The sequence below is a fragment of the Pezoporus occidentalis genome, unplaced genomic scaffold, assembly GCF_034315485.1.
Source record: "Pezoporus occidentalis ecotype Australia unplaced genomic scaffold, CSIRO_AGI_Poc_V1 ctg248, whole genome shotgun sequence".
In the NCBI taxonomy this organism is placed as follows: domain Eukaryota; kingdom Metazoa; phylum Chordata; class Aves; order Psittaciformes; family Psittacidae; genus Pezoporus; species Pezoporus occidentalis.
Genome location: NW_026914372.1, coordinates 96015 through 117641, shown reverse-complemented (window position 1 = coordinate 117641; position 21627 = coordinate 96015). Strand labels below are relative to the sequence as shown.

General features: G+C 43.8%; 1 protein-coding gene across 5 annotated transcripts in view; it reads right to left on the bottom strand.

The window, feature by feature from the left end:
• The window catches only part of NHSL1 (NHS like 1), a 176832-nt gene extending 158068 nt beyond the window's left edge, over positions 1-18764 (bottom strand). For all 5 annotated transcript variants that reach the window (XM_062622796.1, XM_062622797.1, XM_062622798.1 and 2 more), the window contains exon 1: positions 17699-18764. In XM_062622796.1, the coding sequence (XP_062478780.1) occupies positions 17699-18056 (358 nt within the window). In that variant the 5' untranslated portion in view covers positions 18057-18764. The remainder of the gene's footprint in view (positions 1-17698) is intronic.
• Positions 18765-21627: the final 2863 nt, after the last annotated feature.

Here is a 21627-nt window from a genome sequence, read left to right as displayed (position 1 = left end):
AAAGATCCATCTTCCCCTACAAAAGAAAGGCAGAACTGCCTTGCACAATCAACTGCAGATGTGAGGATCCTTAAAATAAACCAACACAAAACACACATTCTCACATTACCAAGAATTCTCTTTATTTTTAGTAATTATTCAAGCACCTACAGTATCCCAAGGTCTGTGCTACAGCCTTCTAAGGAAAACAGTAACAGCAAATCTATCAGCTGTGCCTAATAGCTGCCACATTAGTCAGCTGTGCAGAAACAAGTTCAGTCTGATTTCATTTTTATTTGTACCCCTGCCAAGATCGTCCCAGCATCCCAGAAGAAAAGAGCCTGTAACCAAAGCAGGAATGATCCCACAAGTAAGGTACTGGATGAGTCTCTCTGAACTGACATTTCTTGTGGGAAGACAGAGCAAAGGAGGCTGCCGTGAGCTCGCATGGAGCTGCCACCAACACAGCCTGCATGTGCTAAGCTTCCCCTGCTGCAGCTCGGTGCAGGCAGTTAGGACCTGTAAGCCACCACTGCCATGTAAACAGGACCGAAAACAAAGTTGATTGATGAGTGGCAGACAAAGCCCAGCACAAGGGAACATAAGCATGGTTGTGCCCATCATCTGGAGAAACGCAAGCGTGTCAGCAGCTTCATCACAGTTTTAGCTAGTAGTGATTGTAAGCAATGCAGACAAGATAAGCACAGGCTGTCTGCCTATCTGGATTGGAGATCTCACACTTTCACGTCTTCAGGTATGCTTTCCTTCACCACAACAAATGTTTTACTACATTTCCTTTACACGTAAGCAGAGGAATTGTTCATTGTACCCATCCCCTAGATGCAGCAGGCCAGGGCACCCAAGTCAATGCTGATCTCAGCACTCCAGCACAAGAGGAGCACCCCTCTCCTCCATTCCTCTAAGTGCCTCAACTCCATTTTCAACCAAACCCATAGAAAACCATTAACATTGTGATCCTCAGGTATTAGCACCAGTACTGTGAACCTTGAAATTTAGTTTTATATATACATACCGAAAACTTCTACACGCTCATCTCAGCATTGGTTCATTCCCAATTTCTAGGTTGCCAGCAAAAGCACTCTGAAAAATTCAGGACTCCATGTAACCGAGGAAAACCGTTAATCATCCTGCTGCCAAAAAAAATATCCTTTTTGAGGTACTCAGAAATAGCACCCTATCATAGAATCTCCAGCGTATTATAGCAGTTTTTCACATACAGCAGTTGGAATTAGGTGCATACCTTTCCACTTTGTACTTTTCACTTCCCCGCCTCAATGTAATTTCTTTGAATACACTCAACTTTTGTTCTGCCAGAAGCATACGGAACAATTTATAGCAAAGCCTCAAAATTTTAAGTCAGTGGGAGTTAAACACAAGGCCTTAAAAATTCTAGATCCCATCTTTACCTTGGGAGCTATGTAAGGCATTTTTCCCATTAGCACTTTTCACATCTAAGATTTCAAAAGCCACTGCAGATGTTTACATCTACCATTCATAAACTTTTTATTGGGAATCCTTCAGAGATTCATATTACATAACTCAGCTGGGATAAATATTTGAGAGCAATTAATCACTGGGGATATCACATACACATACATCATCTCTGAAATTTACTGAACCGAAGTCAAAAAGCATTTGACCCTTTCCTCAGGCATACTTCATGAAGTGATTTCAGTACGTGTATGTACGTTATCATCTTTTACCAATCTAAGCGGTAAAACCATTCTTCGATTTGTTTGCAAGGGGTTGTTAGAATTAACCATAGTGAGGGTTTTTGAAGAAGGCTTTTCAGGATTGTTGAAGCAGAAGGAAAGATTTCATCCCAGGCATTAAACAGCAGACCAGAGAGAAGGCAGCCAGTACAAAATGGGTTTGAAAGAGCAGGAATGAAACACGGTGTTGCAGGGAACACCTCTGGCCTCGCACAAAGCTGAGCAGGAAAACCAAGACACCTTTGGACCGTTCCGATATTGATCATTAGAGAAGGTACTTCTGTAGTGAATTTCGTATTGTAACAAAATGAAATCTTATAGTAATAAAAATAGTAATGTCATACAATCTTGGGGAAAAAAAAACCCACAGTGCTTTGTATTTAAACATCTATAGAATGTTACAGGTTATAATGTAATTATTTTCCTTTATCATTAAAGTCATCTTAATCATCACAAATCAGCCCAAGTCTGCAAAATACCAGGCACTCCTACACCCTTCCTCCTCAGATCTGGTGGGTAGGTTTTGCCACTGATGCCCTATTCATCAAAGCCAAACTGATCAAAGCGAAGTTCAGAAGGCAAGCCAGTTCTAGACAGATCAAGCTTATGCAGCCTACAAACTGGAGAGCAGCTTTAATCCATTGGGACATCTTACTTCACCAGGATTGACGTGCAGACTCTGATACTAGCTTACTTGGACATGCCACTTGACCATTTTGAATTTTCTCTATTTGGCTGTAAAATGGGAATTCTATCACCCTCAAAGCTCTTTTGATGTCTGTAAGTGAGAATGTCTTCTAGCCATAGCTATGGCCACATCACAATGGCCACATCTATCCTGTGGTTCACTTTGAAACATCAGCCTTTAAAGATGGGATGTTGCTCTTCCATTTAAGGATTTCTGATCTACTTTTTTATGTTGGTTATGGTATTTTCATACAGAGGCTTCTCAGTTCTCTGTGCATTAGTCCATTCTTCTGCATCCATAAATAGGGTATTTCCAGTTTCCAAAACCAAGGTCTGTCTCTCAAGACTTGCAGAGGAAGATTGCCAACTATGATACTAGAGGAGACCTTGCAAGCTTACAGTACAAGGGTGCTGGTCATCATTAGAAGTCTTATGGTGGTGCTGACAACCATCAGCACTCTAAGCATCAGTAGTACTCAGGGGATTTCACCCACAGCTCCCCATGGGGAGCCACAGTGCCCACATGGCACAGCTTGCCCCAGTAATGTTTTACAGAGGTCCTGCTCTTACATCCTACTCACTACTGAATATTAATAAAGCCTGATTAAAAACAAAAGGGCAAGCCTTAATTAGGAGGATCTCTGTTTTCAAATTTCATTATTGCCAAAGCCAGCTTCCAGAGCACTCTTGGATATACCACCACTGTTCAGGCTGCTACTTCCACTGCGGGCAATTTCCTCTCCTCCCAAAACAACCCCCTGTCTATTTTTAAGGCATTCCAGTGAAAAACAATAAGGGGTAATCTCAGTAGTTTTTCCAGAACACAAACCTGTGACAGCCAGAGCTACTGAAAGAAATGCAGGAAAAAGCCGGAGGGGAATAGGGTTCAGAAGATTTTATTTTTTTTGCCAAAAAAATAAATTGTTAAAAAAAAAAGTACCTCAAACACAGAAGCAAGCTGTTTACAGAGGGATATAATATTAAATGTTATAATGATATAATGTCACAAAGGAATATAATAGCATTTCCTAAGAAATAGGTAAAATAGATAAAATAGAAGAAACCCAAAACTTACCTACACACTTTTCACTTTTTCTTTCTCTCCTACATCTTCACTATTGTAAACATACTCCCAAAGTGCCAACCTCAGCATTTTTAACTCCTGAAGCAAGAAGGCTCCTCCCTACAAAGACAGCACTTCGGTCTAAGGATGGACTGAGCTCTGAGGATGTGAGCATGGGGGAGGGAAACTTCAATATTACAACCCATCCACTAACCACTTCTATAAAGCTCTTTTGTTCCAAGTTCATACTTAGCAACTCAACGTCAAAACTGATGTTGGAAAATGCAAATCTTAAATTAACCCAGACTTGCACCCCTCCGTGTCTTTTTGACCTTAAACACAAGCAAGGAATAGTGAAAAAGAAATTTTTGCTACACAATCTACTTATATAAAAATGTGTATCAAGGTAAATAATCCACTTAAAAATGACTGTGGATGCGGTTCTTAGTCTACACTACTAATGATACAGATTAGAAAAACAAAATCAGAACATATGCATCTAGGATACAATGCCTTTACTACTTTGGTTCTCTTACAGACTGGGCAAAGTCAATCAGTTGTTTTCACCTGGTGGGGCTTTTTTGTTGTTTAGTTGTTTTTTGTTGGTTGACTGGTTGCTTTGGTTGGTTTCGTTCGGTTTTTTTTTTGGGGGGGGGGGGCAGGGAGAGGGGGTGTTAGTTTGGGGCCTGTTTTTTTTGATACACACACAGTTTGACTGAAAACACCCCAGGGAAAACAACTGGTTTAAAAAAGAACAACCTTTTCCTCTCTGTTACAAAAACAAAAGAACACATCTCTTAGCCTTTGGCGTTACAACGTCCTAGGTCAGATGTGGGCAGCCTTAACAAAGAAGGAAAATAGTAGGTATTCCAAATGAAAAGCAAGGGTTTCATTGCAGCAGAGAAAACAGGATGCATTCCACAGGCTGTAACTATGCTCCTTAGAAACACAATAGGGGAAAAGAAAAAATAATCACTCATTATGCTCAAATAGTTAAGGCCAGACTTTTCAGTGAGCCCCATTTTTGCGAAGTTCCACAGCTGCAAGCACAGAGGTGCCAAATACCTGAGATTACAGCTTATCCAGTGGATATTTCCCAGAGGTGCCGTAACAAAAAAAAAACAATAATCAATTTACATGTACAGTACAATGATGGTGTAAGACAAGAGAACTCTGACACAAAACTGTGATCTAGTATTTAAATGTCTTCATTTTAGGATAATCTGGTAGTCTTTAGAATGTCATCTCAAAACTTCTTTAAACTTTCTTCCAAGACCTTACGCATAACATCTTTCGTATGGGAAATGTCCTGCCAAGAGCTTCAAACATAGCTTTATCAAATGCCAGTTTGGCTTCCTCCATGTGAGTTTGGACATTTTAACAAGAGTTTATGAACTTTCACTGGAAAAAAAATGCATGTATAATAATAGTTTGCTGTCCATGTGTGTAATAGGTTATGTAAAATACCAGATAATCCTGCAGTCTAACAAAAACAAAAGAAGTTATTTCTCTCCAATAGCTTTTATTTGGCCTTTAAATTACAAATTTCTTTTAAAGTACCATCACACATACCAAGTCCTGGCAATTAAGTCAGCCTAAAGCAGTGCTTACTTAGGGGAAGGATAGGAAATGTGTTTAATTAGCAGCAACTCAGGACACCAAGAACTACTTTATTTGATCGGCTGCTGCTGTGGATGATGAAAAAAGTGTTTCTTATAATTCTCATTGGCGTGCACTCGCTTGCCTCAAGCAAGATGAGGAACAGAACTACACGGTATCTTTTCCAGCTCCTTTATAAAGCTCCCATCAGCAAGCACAAAAAAAAAAAGGGGGGGGGGGGCGACATTGTATTAATGTAACCTAAATCCTAGGCAGCTTCCAAAAACCCAGCCAGGAATCTTTGTCAGGGTTTCAAAAAGAAGCCGCTGCTGAAATTCTTAAGCATGCAGCACGGTTGTTCAGGACTCCTCCTGTGAACACCAAGCGCTTTCCACTCTCTAAGGGACACTGTCGACCGCATCTGTAAGGTGAGACACTGGAAACAGTTTCCACTATCACCACTGGATGTGGTTGCCATCTGAGATCAGGTTTACTACCCTGACTTTCAGGAGAAGCAGCAGGTATTTCATGGAGAGTATTAAAGCTCTTCCAAGGAAGCACTGCAGAGGTACTAAGTCAATAATTATATAATTTTGATTACGTAATTTTTAAATTTTAAATTTCCATTTTTATTTTTTTTTAACTATAATCTTTAAAAATGTTATTTTTGGCTGCTTTGTTAACTAGGTAATTTTGTTACTTAACTAACACCCTCCCTTAACCATTCTTTTTCAGATAAATGTGCTAAGACATTTACCTACGGCCACAGAGTACCCCAGTTCTCTCAATTAGGTTGCCCGTCTTGGCTGCTTATAGCAGCCTTTCAATACTTCAGTGGTTCTTATAAGAAAGGTGGGGACAAACTTCTTATCAGGGCCTGTTGCTCTGATAAGACAGGACAAGGGAAATGGTTTTAAACTAAAATAGAGTAGATTTAGACTACATATAAGGAAGACATTTTTCACAGTGAGGGTGGTGAAACCCTGGCACAGGTTGCCCAGAGAGGTGATGGATGTGCCATCCCTGAAAGTGTTCAAGATCAGGCTGGACAGGGCTTTGAGCAACCTTGTCTAGTGAACTAAATTACTTTTATAGGTCCCTTCCAACACAAACTGTTCTGTGATCTCCAGAGGTGCTATCCCACACCTGGGATTCTGTGATTTAAATGACCACAAAGAACTTTTAGCTTTTCAGTTCCAAAGCATCATCTCTGGTGACTGCTCAAGCAGTGCTGAGAACTGTTCCTTGAAAATTTTCATTCCATTCCAACTCATGCAGTCACAGCTTCAACAACAGCCACCAAGGGGGTGCATGTGCGTGTGTGTGAAGAAATAAGAAAAGGTACTGCAGTAAACAGCACACAGTTCAAGCATCTTTTACAACACCCTGCAAGTGGAGACTGTGCTCTAGTGTTCAGAGATCAGACAGGGCTTTCAGGCTGAGTGATGAGAAAGACTATGGTCACTTCAGTGTTTTCCTACAGAGTTCATACCAAAGGCTGCTATTCAACCTTTGTCAGGCAGTGATTTTTCCAATTTGTTATTTCTCTGAAATGCTGAGATATTCTGGGGTTCTCCCTGGTAAGCTCAAACTTATACTAGAAATTTACCCACACCTTCATTTGTCTTCAGGATTAAGTTTTTTCATATTTTATCTGTATAAGCCACTAATAATAATCTAAGTTATTAGTGGCTTATAAAATAGCTTAGAAATACCATATGTGCATAGACATAACCAGTGATAAAGCCAATGAAGCACAAACATGCCAAGCTGACAGGAGCTCAAATGAAGACAGGCTTTTGTCTGTCATTACCTAATTCACTTTTCTACCAATTGCACTACACAATGCATTTAAATCATTTAAATATTTAATGTGCTAACCTGCAGCACGTTACCTCTATATACAACGCTAAATTACCTACTCTTCATCCTACCATTTACAAGCTGTAGCTATTTCCAGACTGCAGCAAGTTTCACAATTTGTCAGCAGGGTTATTAACAGAACAAAATGGCTCATAAGGAAAAAGCTACTGTATTTTGTGTGTTGGGAAAAGGGGTGGGAGAGGAAAACAGGCTCTGTTAGAGCAACAGGGTCAAAACAACACGCCTTGCAGAGCACTCCCTCCCAGGCTACATACCACACTCTTCAGAGGGGACATCACAAATTACAGAATTCAAGCCAGGCTCAGCAACGAGTGGGAGCAGGCACGATAATAAATAGTGCAGATGGTTTTGGTCTTCATTACCATCAAGTAGACACAATGTCTCTGTAGCAGATACAGAGCAAACAGAGGCTCTTGTAACATGACAATCTAAAAAGTACCAAGAGCTCTATGCTTTTGTGGTATTCTTCGCCCCAGGCAAACACCCCATGGATTTCTAATTACCTGCTCTTCTTGCAGACCTCAAGAAGGCCCATAACTATTGTGAAACTTTGGGTTCTTCAAAACAAACCTTTTCAAACTACACTTAACTAAATTGCCATCTTCTAGCTTGACTTGTATGTGTTAAGACTAGACTCTCTCAGGCAAAAAAGCCTTATGCTCACAGTTAAATCGGTATTGTGGCTGTGCTAAGTGCTTTCTAATGTTTTAAGGAAATTTGCGATTGCACATAGGCCAACACTACAGTTTCACCTTCCTTCAGGATAAGCATGCACACCCTCCCTCCTCTCCATGACTTCTCACTGAAGGGCAGCCCCATCCTACCACCAGCCACCAAGACCAGGCAGGGCAAAGAGAACTGGCTCACACTCACTCCCTTTCTCCAGCCTCCCTGCCTTTCCTGAAGGTAAAGGTCATGATTACAGATTACAATTCCATACATTTTATAATTATTACATAATTACAACTGCAACTATAATTTCAGAATCAGATGCAATAATCTGTTTACATTTAAATCACCCTTGTTAAGATCATGCTTTGCCTCTCCAGGACAAGGTGAACCCTACACAATGTTACCTGGGATTTCAGCAAGCGCAGAGGCAGACACTTTGGCACATGTTGCACAACTGGGGCTGAGCCCAGCTGCAGCCTAAGAGGGTCAGGGCCCCATTCCCTGCAGGACTGCTCCCCATGGGGCTCCAGCTGTCCCAGCCTGCCCAACAGGATGGCACATGCTCCCCACTGCAAGGGTAGCAGCCAGAGATACGGGGAAGGGTGTTGGCTCCGGGGAGATCAGCTGTTATTCCAGCTTCCTGTATCTTGCCTTCCATCAAGCTCCTGAACACAAATGGTATCTTCCCCCATTGTCACCCTTCTATTTCCTACCCTACCCGTTCCCTACAGCACCCATTCAGCCATGCAAACTGACTTTTGGTGATAAATATGCTGCTATCTTGCAACACTCCTGATACTCTATTGCATACACATGCTATTAAACAAAAAAAATTAGCAGGAGGAGCCACACAGTAACTATCTACCTTTATTTTAATAGAGCAAGAAAATGGTTTAATGAACAAGTTCTAGAAAACTGCATCTAAACACACCGAGGCATATTACAAACATGATGGTATTTTCATTCTTTCTCCCTCGTAACGCACATAAACCAAACTTGCCAAGTTCTTTCTCATATTCTAAGCATTCAAGCTCACAAAACAGGGCCTCCATCTTTGCAACACTCCAAATCAAAATAGTATAAAGGAGACTATAAACATATACTTCATTGCATTATTGCTCATAAACACATTAGCATATATCTCAATCTTAAGAGTGATTACTTCCAGAAATCTTGGGATTCCTGGCCTTCTGGTGTGTAGTGTATATGTTGGAGGGAGGAAAAAATCATTCAAAATTTGAGAAAAAAGGATTTTATTTGCTTCATGTCCAGAAAGGAGGGGGAGGGAGAGGAGAATCTTGCTGTGTAATCAATCAAGTTTTGCTAGAAATCAAGGACCAGAGCTAACAAAAAAGGGAATGGTTTAGATAGGTTTTGTAAGAGCTTGTTCCCATTTCCTGGTAGCTGGCTTCTTTTCTCTAATTCAGAATGTTTTAAGCACTTCTAAGAACAATGTGGCTAACAACATTTTGAGTTTTTCTTTTTAACAGTCAGAGATACCACATTTGCCAACATGACTTGGTTTTTCAAGCCACTCAAACATATTCGGTTACTCATCGTCAACTAGATATTGAATAGGAAGGGAAAGCCAACACCACTCACTTGGGAGCTCCTTCCTCCCATACAGGAACAAAAGGTGCCAGTCGAGATAACCCACAAAGCACTCCTCTTAGGTCCTGCTGAGCCTCCCATAAGCAAACTCCATCTGTTGCCAAAAGCCAAAACTCTCCACAGTAGAAAACAGAAGACAGATGTCTGTTTGCCAAGAGAAAGACTGAGCTTGCTTTCTTACTCAAACCCAAGCTGTTGAGAAAGCTGACCCAAATAACAACCAAACACAAAAGAATATATGTAAGCCAGTGAGCAGCAATATTTATCCCACCGCTTAAAAGCTGATGAAGGCTGTTCCTTAGGCAGCATTTTGACACTAAAAAGGAAAAAAAACTGGGAGCAGCAAGGACATACATTCCACTTGGACATACCGCCAGGAAAATAAAATAATAAAATAAAGAACCGCCACTGTCACCCAAAGCAATACACTTGAAATCCCTATCATTTTTCCACTATGATTTACATCAGTATGTATTGCTAATAGAAAAATTAAGTGGCCTAACTCTTCAGATAGCATCAATTTTGCAATTTGTTTCAGGAGACGTCTGGCATAGTCCTAATCTCTGAAACACAGCAGCTTAATTAAAAACAAAAAATATGATCTTCATCAAAATTTGCTTAGACTACAGCCTGATTCCAGTTAAAGGAATATCCAATCAACTAACTTAACAGATCTACTGATTGTCAAGATGTTAAAGTTCAGATTAAAACAGAGCTGCTTGCTCACATGTAGATTAGGGATATACAACCTACTGAAACATTAAGGTGTCCTTTCAGTTCAAAAGTTGTAAGAACTCAGACACAAATATACACTGAAGTGAGTATCTTTGAGTTTTTTGTTGGTTTTTTTTTTTTTTGTCAAGTAATAACTAGATAATCTTGCTACCACAACTGTAATGGTGTAAATAGTTTTACTCTCAATTTATACTCTGAAAGCAGAGCAGTAGACATCTCTGTGTTTGGAAGGGACGCATTAAAAATGAACAAAGGGACATACTTGGACAGGATTACTAGGGGTTATCCACTGTCCTACAACCCCAGCCAGGAAGGCCCTACACTGGGGCTAACACTGACATGGAGGAGTGAGAAGGGGGGTGCCATGAGAAGGGGAGTGTCATGAGAAAGCCAGAAGCTCCATCAAATTTCACCCTTTCTTTTCTCTTCCTCCCATTCCCCTCACACCTCCTTTCTCCCAAATCCTACCAACTACCAGGCATGCAGAGGGTGTTGCATTTGAGGAAGGGGAGATGCCCAAGATCAGTTTTATCAGGCAGAACACAGCTGGCGAGGCGCAGGCACTGAAACTGTCACACCTCAGAGCAGGCTGGACTGGACACGGAGAGACAGCTCAGAGTACACCTAGGGTGGGGAGCCTGAACTTCTGAAGAAAAGGAGGAAGAGAAGAGGCAAGAGAGGAGGAAGGGAGAAAAAAAAATAGTAACAATCAGGCCTTAACCTAAAGAGTGTGCAGACCAGTGGCTCCAACAGGGAAATTGCCAAGCAGAGCCATGGCAAAGCAATTACTCGGCACTGTCTCTCTTTGCAGGTGTAACTGCCCTGCCTCCACACTGCACAGTGACGTTAGAGTCCAGCCACATTCAGGAGGACCTTAAACATTCATATTCTAACGACTCATAGTTCTCAAAGAGCAACAAAATCTCATATGCACAATGCTGATTAAAGGACAAGAGGCCAATAAATAAATAAATAAAAACAACCTGACTTAACACGCCATAATTCACAAATGACAAAGTAAAAACCCATGACAGCCCGAAGCCAGAAGCAGCCCTGCCCAACTAAAACACAGTATGATATAAATACAAACAACTTGCAAAGTCCACCCACATTAATCTGTGCTTCACCCACAGGCAGAAAGGTATTTTTCCTAGTCTCAAGTGGCATGTCATCCAGGCTCTCCGGAGACTGCCATCCAACCAGCTGGTTTCCTGTCCAACCTACAGCTGAGAACAACATTTAATTACCATGCTTAATTGATCTTGTTAACTGTTAGGGTGGACAGCTTTGATCTTTCCTGCTGATAGCTAGTTTATGACTACAAAAGAAACTGGCACTTTGCATAATTGCCAAGTCTTCGATGGGCATTTTTGAATTCCTTCTATTTCTCAATCTCCCTTTCTGTTTGTGCTACACTAATGCTCCTGCTAACAAGAACCAAAGCACATCCCCTCATTTATGGTATCATTTATTTGGACGTGCAGGAGGTGGAGGGAAGAAAGACGAGGAAAGGGGAATTGCCTCTCCTTCACCCAGAAATACAGAAAAAGATCAGAAATTACCGCAGTGAATCTGGCCTCAGCAACATTATCATGTGGCTGATGGCAGCCAGCACTAAAAGCAGAAGGTGCAGGAATCACTAAGATGTCTGGGATGATCTGCTCCCCATCCCCCTGAAAAGCCTCATCTGACTCTCCACTGATGAGAGGCTTGTTTAAATTCCAGTACAGAGGTTTTGAGGCATTTCAGTGGCTTTCCACTGTGTTGTTTTATGTTTGTGAATAGGTTCACCCAAAAAATGCCTCTTCTACAGGAGCTTCAGATTAGCAGCTTAGGAGAAAAGCCCACAAGACCAAGATTACTAGCTTGCACACAGCCAAACTGAGACTGTGCCAATACCAAAAGGAAGAGAAACTTCTGAGGACACTGTACCCAAAAATATCTAGGAACCTTCAAAATAGATCCTAATTAAAAACAACTAAATACAAGCAAGCTTAATTCATTAACTACCTCTCCTAAACACCCTTCTCCTCAAGGATCAAGCCAGTCATAAGATCTATGGAAATAAACGTTCATAGGTGGTATATAATGGGTTCTGAGAAACGTACAAAGCAGCCCTACATTTCAGCCAAAGAGTGTCAGCTGTTTTCAAAACGGCAAGCTAAACCCTCACCACACTGAATTCAGCTGGAGCTCTGCCACGCAGCAGGACAGCGACTTGGCCCACTGTCCCCATGGGAAATCTTTTCCTAACTCGGACTTTCTTCCTGCTTATTTCAAATGAAATCTCCTTTGGACCAGGTTGAATCTCCACAGATAATTAGTCTTGCACCAGCTAAATAAAACAAGAGTTATATCGCTTCTGAATGGCAACCCGAGTAACTACAACAGGGTAACAGAGAAAATTTCTTCTTCTTTTAATCCAAGGGGAACTTGGCAATGAACTGTTCAACAGGGTTTGAACTTTGCTGCTGAATCTTCACATCACACAGCAACAGAGAGAAGTATCATAGCGCACAGCCGCCTCAAGCATCTGCAGGATATCACAGCTAAATTGTAGCTCCCAAATAGGGCTAGAACAGAATTGTTCACCTACAAGTCAGTCCTTTCTCACCAAAGCTTCCTCAACAGCACGCCACGGTTTTGGTGGTTGGTTTGGGGTTTTTGGTTGTGGTGTGTTTTGGGGGTTTTTGAGGGTTTGTTTTCTTTCTGTTGGGGGCTGTGTGTTTTGTTTGGGTTTTGGGCCTTTTTTTTGCCTAAACTTTTTTTAAGGAAGGTTTCTTCTTGTTATTACAAGATGACAAATATATTGTACACTCTATCCTTACACCAGAAGCTACTGAAAGCCCAGCAAGTCAGCCAACCCATTCATCTCCTGCCTACTGCTGATACTGTCTTGTAAAATGCTCATTTTTGGTGGCCAGGGATGGAGGAGGGGTTTCCCTAGGAATAAGCTGAATAAAGCTTCCTGTTCGGCTGAAGCAGGAAATGTGCTCCAGTACTGCCTTGCACACAAAGAGTGGAAAACACTTACTAAACAAAATAGCAGGAGATGAAATGTAAACTGGATTGTCCTTCCATCATGCAGACAAATAGAAAGCCATACTTCCCATCCCCCAGCTCTCTTGCATTAATGTACTTAAACTTGGGGGGGGAGGGGAATACATGCATATGTATATATGTTCTGCATGGACATCAAATGATTATGCTGTGCCTTTAAAACCAAACACCGAAGGATTTTAAACAACAACAACGCTAATTAGGAGGTAGCATTTCCTCTCTCCCACAGAATCAGTTTCTTCTTGTTAGGATAGGAGGTACAACTGGCCAAACCCCATCCTACTACTGGAGAAACTGAACCATAAGTTGTCATTAGGTTAACCTCCCAGCATTTCTCTCCAAACATCTCTTCAGAAGGACTAAAAATAAATAGCCTAGAAAAAGAAGGACAGGCTTCTAGTCTGACAAACCACCAGGATCCACAGGGAAGAACAGCAATATTACATTTTGCATAAGAATCTGCAGATGGTAGAAGACATTAATAGAAAAAATGTCCTTCTTCATGCCCTATTGAAAACAATGACTGTTTAAAACCTCACAGTGCTTCCCAAGAGCTGGCCTTGTAATTCACGCAACATTTCTTTGCTGCCACCATATATGCCTTTTGATGAGCTGTGATCACTTCAAAGCTGCACTTGTCCCCACTCACCCTGACGTTAGAGAGCTGAAAGTGATGAAAACTACATCACCTAATGCTAGATCACAGATACAGATGCACACTGCTAGAAGGTGCAAGATGAAAAGCTGTTAGGCAAGTTCCATGGTGTAAAACATATTACAGCAGCTGGATGCTGGAAACATATAACAAAACACCACACAAAACAGAAATGCACATAAGCTTAATGAAAACCTGATGAAAGACTGTTTAAATAAAAGCACTGAACTCATTAATTCTCTAGACACGGCTAGTGCAGTTAAACTAAGGTCACAAGTACTATGAGCTACACTTGAATATTATAAACCGCCATGAGCCATTAGTGCCTCCCTCCACCATGAGTTGTAAACCAGTCACCGGCCCTACAGGAACGTGTCTCATCATATTTTCATGTCCCTTCTTATGGCACAACACCCTGCTTGTCATGCAAAGCCCAAATACATGTTGGGAAAGCGTTTTACTAAATGGCCTTAAAAATACCCTTGTATTGAAATAGAGTCAGGTACAAGTTTCTCATTTGGGGGACGTAAGAGAAAGGACATAAGAGAAACTTCTCCACCACCCTAAATGCAAAGTTTAAGACAACCAAACCAAACCAGAGAATGCCGAACCATTTCGGTGAACCTCAGCATCAGCACCGAACCTTCAAAAAAACCAACCGTTGCTAAGATCAGAGGGCTGAGAGCTACGTTCAATATCCTGAAGCTGACATGAAATTAAACTTCACGAGGTGCATGTAGCACACTAATACAAGACCCTTGAAAAGCAGGCCTCCTAGTCGAAGGGCATGGCAGAAGTCCAGCCAGTCTTCAGAGATGAGGAAGTTTCCCCTAGTATGGGTTTCAAAGACATAGCACCTAGTGCAACGCAGCACATCATTAACCAGTTTGCTACATCAGAAAGTTCTTTCAAATGTGCAACAAATGGATGTACTCGGACTGATGCATTTGCTGCAGGATACCAAAGAGGATATAACACAAGAGAAACAGCAGAGATCAGTCAAGACACATTCACCTATGAATAACCCAATATGTGTATCTGGGAGCATATGGATCCTACACACACACAAGGATACAGCATACAGCCAGACAAGCAAGCATAGTCCATGACTGTGAAGAATGACTAACTGAAGACAAAGAGCTTTGTTCTGCCTGCTTTCCCTCCCTCACACCCCTACCCCTGCTCAGCAAGGAACAAACACTAACGGACCCCTGTTATCTGAAGGATACTACGTGGAAACATTACTTTGCAACAGAATGATGATAGTACACAAATAAAAACCCCTCACAATTTCAAAGTTTGTATTTTCCCAAACACCAGGGACATATGTAGCATAGCTTATACTGGATGCCATTCTGCAGCTACTTTCCAAGAAGTTTTTGTAACCCAGATCTGAAGTTCACTAGTCCTCTTCTGGTCCTTCCCATATAAGCTCATGCTGGGATCACAAACGTCATCCTGGGACCTCCAGTTCCAAGAAGAGATTATTGTCTGGGGCTCACAAAGAGAACAAAAGCCATTTATTCAAGTAGAAATTACCCGTGATTTGAAAAGCAGGTGTACACTGTCCTATCCCCTCATCCTGAAAGCCAGAGCAAAATACTTATGTCATCTGATACAACATCATGTTACCCCAGTGATACAGTACCTTCCAATATTTTCCCCACAAGAAAAGGTTTATGACCAATAAGAATCTAGTAAATGGGAAAGCAACTAAATTTGCATACAATCCTTGATGTTCTTATAGTCCCGTAACAGCAAAGAGCTTTCTCCATGAAGCTTCAGTATCTTCGAAAATGGGAAGGAAAAATCCCCCTTGTCACTGTCCCCAGACAAAGCCAGCATTATTAAACCATTCTCTTTGTTTTGCAGATATTTTCCTTTAATGCCAGGAACAGGGTTAAACTTGCAGATGAGCCTTGACAGCTTACATTATAGAGAGGCTTACATTAGAGAGACGTTCATGATGCTAACTACAACTGATCATCCCACCTGACCTCCTTGGCCAGATTACAATATCCAGAAAGCATATAAGAAAGAACTGACATCTCTTTATGCGTAACTTCACATCAACATTCTTAGCCTACACGTCAATTCCCAATTCCTTGCAACCCATAGGCAAATAAAGAACTCTTCCTTTAAAAAAAAAAGATGTATTTCATACAATTAAAGAAATATTTTTAAAAAATCATTAATTTCCCTTGACTTTAATAAATAAGATCTTTAGAAAGTAACTATTAGCAGCAGCGATGCAGCTGGTAAGTAGCAAAATTAAACTTGACAGCAGAGATGCCACTTACCAAAGAATTTAAAACCAAATGGAGAAGGCCAAACGTAAGAGCAGCGTCCAGTTTTGGGAATTGAAATGACAAGAGCAAAGATCAGCAAATTAAAAGCAATGAGGCTTAGCTCAAAGAATTGAGCTGTGATTAAAAAAGTAGCAAATATTTAACTTGTGCAAAATGATGACCAAGAGCAAATACAGTAACTGTCTGACACATGTAAAATTTCATGGTTTGCACAGTGCAGCACTAGCCTTATTTTACTCTTCCCTCTAGATGTATTGCATCAGCGTACAGTAGCAATTAGCTCCCTGTTTAAAATAGAGATAAATAAAGACTGCTTTCTATCAGGGCATCAATGTAATACAGCACCATACTGCAGTATCCCCAGTGATAAAACATTCTCACTTCAAGTCTGACTGCATCATGCCATGCCAAACTACCACAACTATATTGGCAGAAGAGGATAAACCTGTCTTGGTGAGGAAGAAAAGCTCCTTAAGTTTATCAAGCAGTTACAAACTGGTTATCTCAAAACTTTAGCCTAATGCTTACAAACTACAGAAATCACCCATGGGTAAGGGTGATGAAGGCTTTCCCTTTTGGAGGAATCACACACTTAAGTATTCCATGAGGAATAGTTCTGCAATGAACTACGGAACACTACTGGTGGTTTCTGAGCAGCAATCCTATTTAAAAGCAGCTTACACCTTACACAGCTGTCCCAGAAGTTGCAACATAGTTCTTTGGATGCCTGAATGTTTCCAGCACATTGAGACAGCTAAGCTGATGTCGCAAGCCTTCTTTCACTTGGTCGGCAGGGAGCTAGGACACATAGTAATGAAACTCCATGAAGCACATTTCTACAGGAGCCTTTCTCCAAAGCTGAACCAACCTCAGAAAAAAAACTTCCTATAACTCTATGTAGATGTACAGTTAGTCGCTTCTGAGGGCCACTTTACAGGCTCAGAAAGAAACTGAACAAGCATTACCCCATACTGCCACTACTTAGGAGTCCTAAACTGAATCTGTATCTGGCTGCTTGTGCTCCGCATGAAGTTGAAAATACAAACTTGGGATCAGTTCTGCACACCGAACAGGAGGAGCTCGGGGGAGCCCACACATATAAAACTAGCTGCAAAGTACCTCCAGGTTTCTATTTACTGAGGTTTTCCCATGCACATACAAGAACTAATCAGGCATGTGGGCTGACCTGTCAGAAGCGCGGCTGAGCCGAAGTCTAGCGCAAACCCGGTATAAACATACAAACAAACCCACCCAGCCCTGCCTCAGGATCCCCGCGCTATCTCCCGGCTAAAGCCTCCCCGCGCCGGCACTACCGACCGCCGGCTGCCCCCGCAGCAGACACCCTCCCCGCCGTGGATTAGCGCTCTGCTAGAGAGAGGCATCGGGAAAACACCCGCACCACCGGCCCCGCACGCTGGTACCTCCCCGCCCGGGCGGCAGCCAGCGCCGGAGCCGCCGGGAAGAAGCCCGGGGCCGGGGTCACTGAGAGGGGGATAGGTCGCGCCGCAGCCGGCGGGGACCCGGGAGGAGCCTCGGCGGGGCCAGGCATCACCACCTGAACAAGGAACGGGCGAAAGGAGGATGCTTAAGTTTCCCTCTTTTTTGTCCTCCTTAAAAAGATAAATAAATGAATAACGCAAAGCCCGCCGAGCACACACCCCGGCCGAACCCCCCGCCACCCGGCCCGGTGAAGGGGAAGGGTCTCACTCACGGATCTTGACTTTGCGGTGGTCGAGGCGGGCAAGGAGCGCCTCCAGTGCGCCGAGGCGACGCTGGAGCCGGGCGTTGCGGTGGCAGAGGGAGTCCGCCTCGCTGAGGATCCCGCCGAAGATGTCGCCGGCGCAGCGGGAGAGGTCGGAGAGCTGCATGAGCAGCGACACCAGCGCGTACGAGCTGACCTGCTCCAGCGCCCCGAAGAGCGGCACCGCGCCCCGGCGGCGCCCGGCGCCACCCTCCGCCGCCCCAGCGGGGTCCCCCGGCGCCGGGCCGCCCCGCTCCGCGCCATCCCCGCCGGCCTCCTCCAACCTGCACAGCTTCAGCGGCTCCAGGGTCCGCAGAGGGAACGGCATCGCGGCGGGGGAAGGCGGGCAGTGTAGGGCACGGCGGGGAGGGGGGAGAAGCTAGGCGTCCCCGCCGCGAAAAGTCTTCATCCGCGCAGCGGCCGCGGTGACAAAAGTTCAGAGAGAGCAGAGAAAAGAAAGAGGGAGGGAGAACAACAACAAATGAATCGGGGCGGGAGGGCGGCCGGGCTACGCGCTCCGGGGCTGGGCAAGAACCGCCGCTGCTGCCGCCGCCTCGGCGGAGCCCCGCTCGGCGCCCATGTGCGGGAGCGGCCCCGGGGGCGGGAGCGGCCCCGAGAGGCGGGAGGAGAGGGAGGGAGCGGAGCGGGGCCGCACGGCGGGCGCGGGGAAAGCGGCGCTGCCCTGCGGCCGGGAGACAGGAAAGAGTCCGTGTTTCTCTCCCTGAAGTGGAGACTGATTGGGAGGAAGCGTGGGAAGGGGGGCTGAAGCGCCCTGTATGCGGCCACAAAGGAGGAAAGCCAGCCAGAGAGAGAGGGAGGAGAAAGTAGCGAGAAGCCCAGAGCAGCCCCACCTGGGGAACGCCTCACCGTTGCAGGCACTTTTCTGAGAGCACCAAACTCCCAACCCGGAAAGCGAGAACTGAGGAGGAGAGAGGGAGGAAGAGAAAAAAAACCTCCGCCAACCTGGGAAAAGAGGCCGCCGCCTACCTGTGGCTCCCCGAACTGGAGCCTCTGCCAGAGCCTCACCCTGCCGACCCTGCCGCCCGTCGGCGGACACCAGCCCCCTCCGGCCCCGCTGCCTCCCCCTGGCCGGAGAGAGAAGCCGAGCAAGAGACTGCACAGGTCGTCGTTGCCCCCCCCCCCCCGGCCCAAGCCTCAGCCCCCTCCCCGCCTGCGCCGCAGGTCTGGCCAGAGGTGCTGCTCAAGGCGGTGGAGGAAGAGCAGCCCGCCTGGGAAACGGGGGTGGCTGTGTGAGCGGAGCTCCAGCTGTTGTTTGTGGTTAATTTTTAGTAAGGTCGACGCTAAGGTGGAAAAAGCAAAGCCTGAACCAGGCAGCATGACATCGAGCGTCGCAGCACCAAACGTTACCCCAACGCGTAGTTCTGGTATGGGCCAAAGGCAAGTTTAAACCGTAGAAGCCCCCTACGAGACACACCCAGCTCTTCATCGGGACGACTGCTCTAATGAGCTATTCCCCACAGAACCAATTTAGTCCACTAGCAACTGTCAGCAGCTGCTGTTTAATTTTAATTGGACAATGCCCTGCTGGCTCCAGCTCCTGCTCTATGATAAAGAGGGGAACACAATCCCTCTCTTCTTGTGGAAAAGGACCTTGGGGAAAAGTGTCTGTATAGTCCCCTCCTGCCCTGTAGCTTGCTGCAGCTGATGAATCTCGGTGATGAAGGAAAGAGAATCAGCTGGGGAAGGAAGGATCTAGGGACAGACCCACTGTGTCCTTTCATTAGCATCCTGGGGACACATAATTTATAACAAAATATTGTAGTGATTCTCGTATGTAGTTTTAGCCTTAGTTGCTTAAGGGATACCTGAAGAAATCTATTCCACCAGTAGTGTTTCAGAAACTCCTTGGTGCATAGAGGAGTCTGGGAGTGAGGCTGCACGCAGTGGAATACAAACCAAGGACTCACTGGCATACACAACAGTTAGGATCTACAAGAAACACATTTAGGGGTGATACTTATATGCAAAAATTGCAAGTGACTAATTCTTCTCCTACATTAATCTTTCATCTTCAGGTTTTCCTTGGGGCGTAAGAAAAGGAACCAGCAATGCAATATAGTTAAAAAAAAAAAAAAAAAGAACAAAACTGCCTTTCTTCAGACCTCAGTCCAAACCAGGTTACCAGTGGATAACTTTGCAACTTGGAATGCTCCCACTGATTTTCTGTTACAGACAGTACCACCAAGTGCATATGTGCAGTATTTGTAGAACCTGATGAGGAAGAACAGGGTGCAAACAGGCTAAACGGCATTTAAGCACAGAAAGAATCCTAAGCAATAGTCTTTCAACAGGGAAGCTGTCAGGATTGATTAACAGAGGATGGAAAGCAGTCATTCTCTTATAGTGAATTCTTCTGGTTTTATTTTGGAACATAATGTCTTCATTACTTCTTAGACGTGTTTGGGATAGTTGTTTGAGAAAAGCTCTGGGCTGTTCACCGACATGTTTGAATTGAGAGGAGCATACCTTTGTATGTTTTGTTTAAGCTGTAGAAGTGTGATGCAGAAACCAAGTATGAAGTGGACTTAAATATAAAACACAGTAGGAAGAGCGCAAGCAAATAACTCATTCAGGTGTCAGCTGAAAAGAATCCACAGCAAGTTATCTGCTGAGGCAGATATAAGACCATGAGCATGTTTGTTTGACTGGAAATTACAGATTTTTACTCTGAATTTTAGTGATAGGCAGTTTTAAAAAGAAACAATTACCGATCTAACAGTCTTTCTGAAAATTCACATCAAACCCTGGTATTGCAATTATTTTTGCATGGTCCTATCTGTAAGCAGGGAAAAGGATTTAAACCAGGTTTGAGGACAGGGAGAATAATAATGAGAAATCAAAACTTCAGGTAACACCTAAGCATAGCAAAGAGCCTCAGCTACTGTGAGTGAGTGGAGTTCTACTGCCAGTGAAGCCTACTTTACCTATTTCGCTGGTTCCTGTGTTTGCAAACTGGAAATTAATTACTGTGACAGCTTGAACATTTCTGGTGCGAATATTGTCTCATAACCAAGTTAAACCAAGAAATAAATCTGAATTTTAAATGCACTGACATTCTTGAAACATTCAAAGTCTGTATGTTTATTGCAGAACAATACTCTATTTCTTTTACTTGGGCCTGTTTTTCTGGGATGGGCTGTTACTACATGGAATACCCAGAAGGAAAACAAATGTAAAAAAAATTTAGATATTGAGTGATCAAAATATGAACATCAGTTAACTGAAACCAGTAAAGGACAGTCTCAGAGGCTGTTTCTTCTGTGCAAAAGGAAGAGACATGAGAAGGGAAACAGAGCTTAAATACTTATATGGTTAAAGATTTAAAGTATTCATCATACTGGAAAGGAAGCGTTTAAAAATTCTAAGTTCAGTGGAAATACTGACTTTCAAAGGGGCACCCTGTCCCCCTCCAGTACCTGTGCATATTGTCTACTTCAAGTGGTTAAGGCTGGAAAATGTTTCCTTTCCTGTCAGCACTTCAAGGATGCTCCAGCCCACAGGCCCAGGGGTGCACTGGGGCTAGGGACAGTGCCTGACAGAGCAGCAGTTGTGGCTGCCCCAGAGCTTCTCCCCATTGCCCTTGGTGAGCCACTCCTGCAGCTCAGGGCCCTGCACATTCATGTCAGTTCAGTCTGCGGCAATTGTGCTATAGCAGTGGTAGGAGCAAGGGTCTGCTTTAGCTGCATCTGCTGGAGAAGGAGGTCTGTGAGTTTGGTGGGCAGCAGTCACTTTCACTCCTGCAGCTAAGTCTGGCAGAATAGTGACCCAGAGTTCTGGGTCGCACACCTGCAAATACCCACAGTCAGGAGTGGGAGATCCTCTGAGAGGAGGAACAGAGCCTAGGAAACCAAGATGCAGAGGAGGAAGGCAGGCAAAGG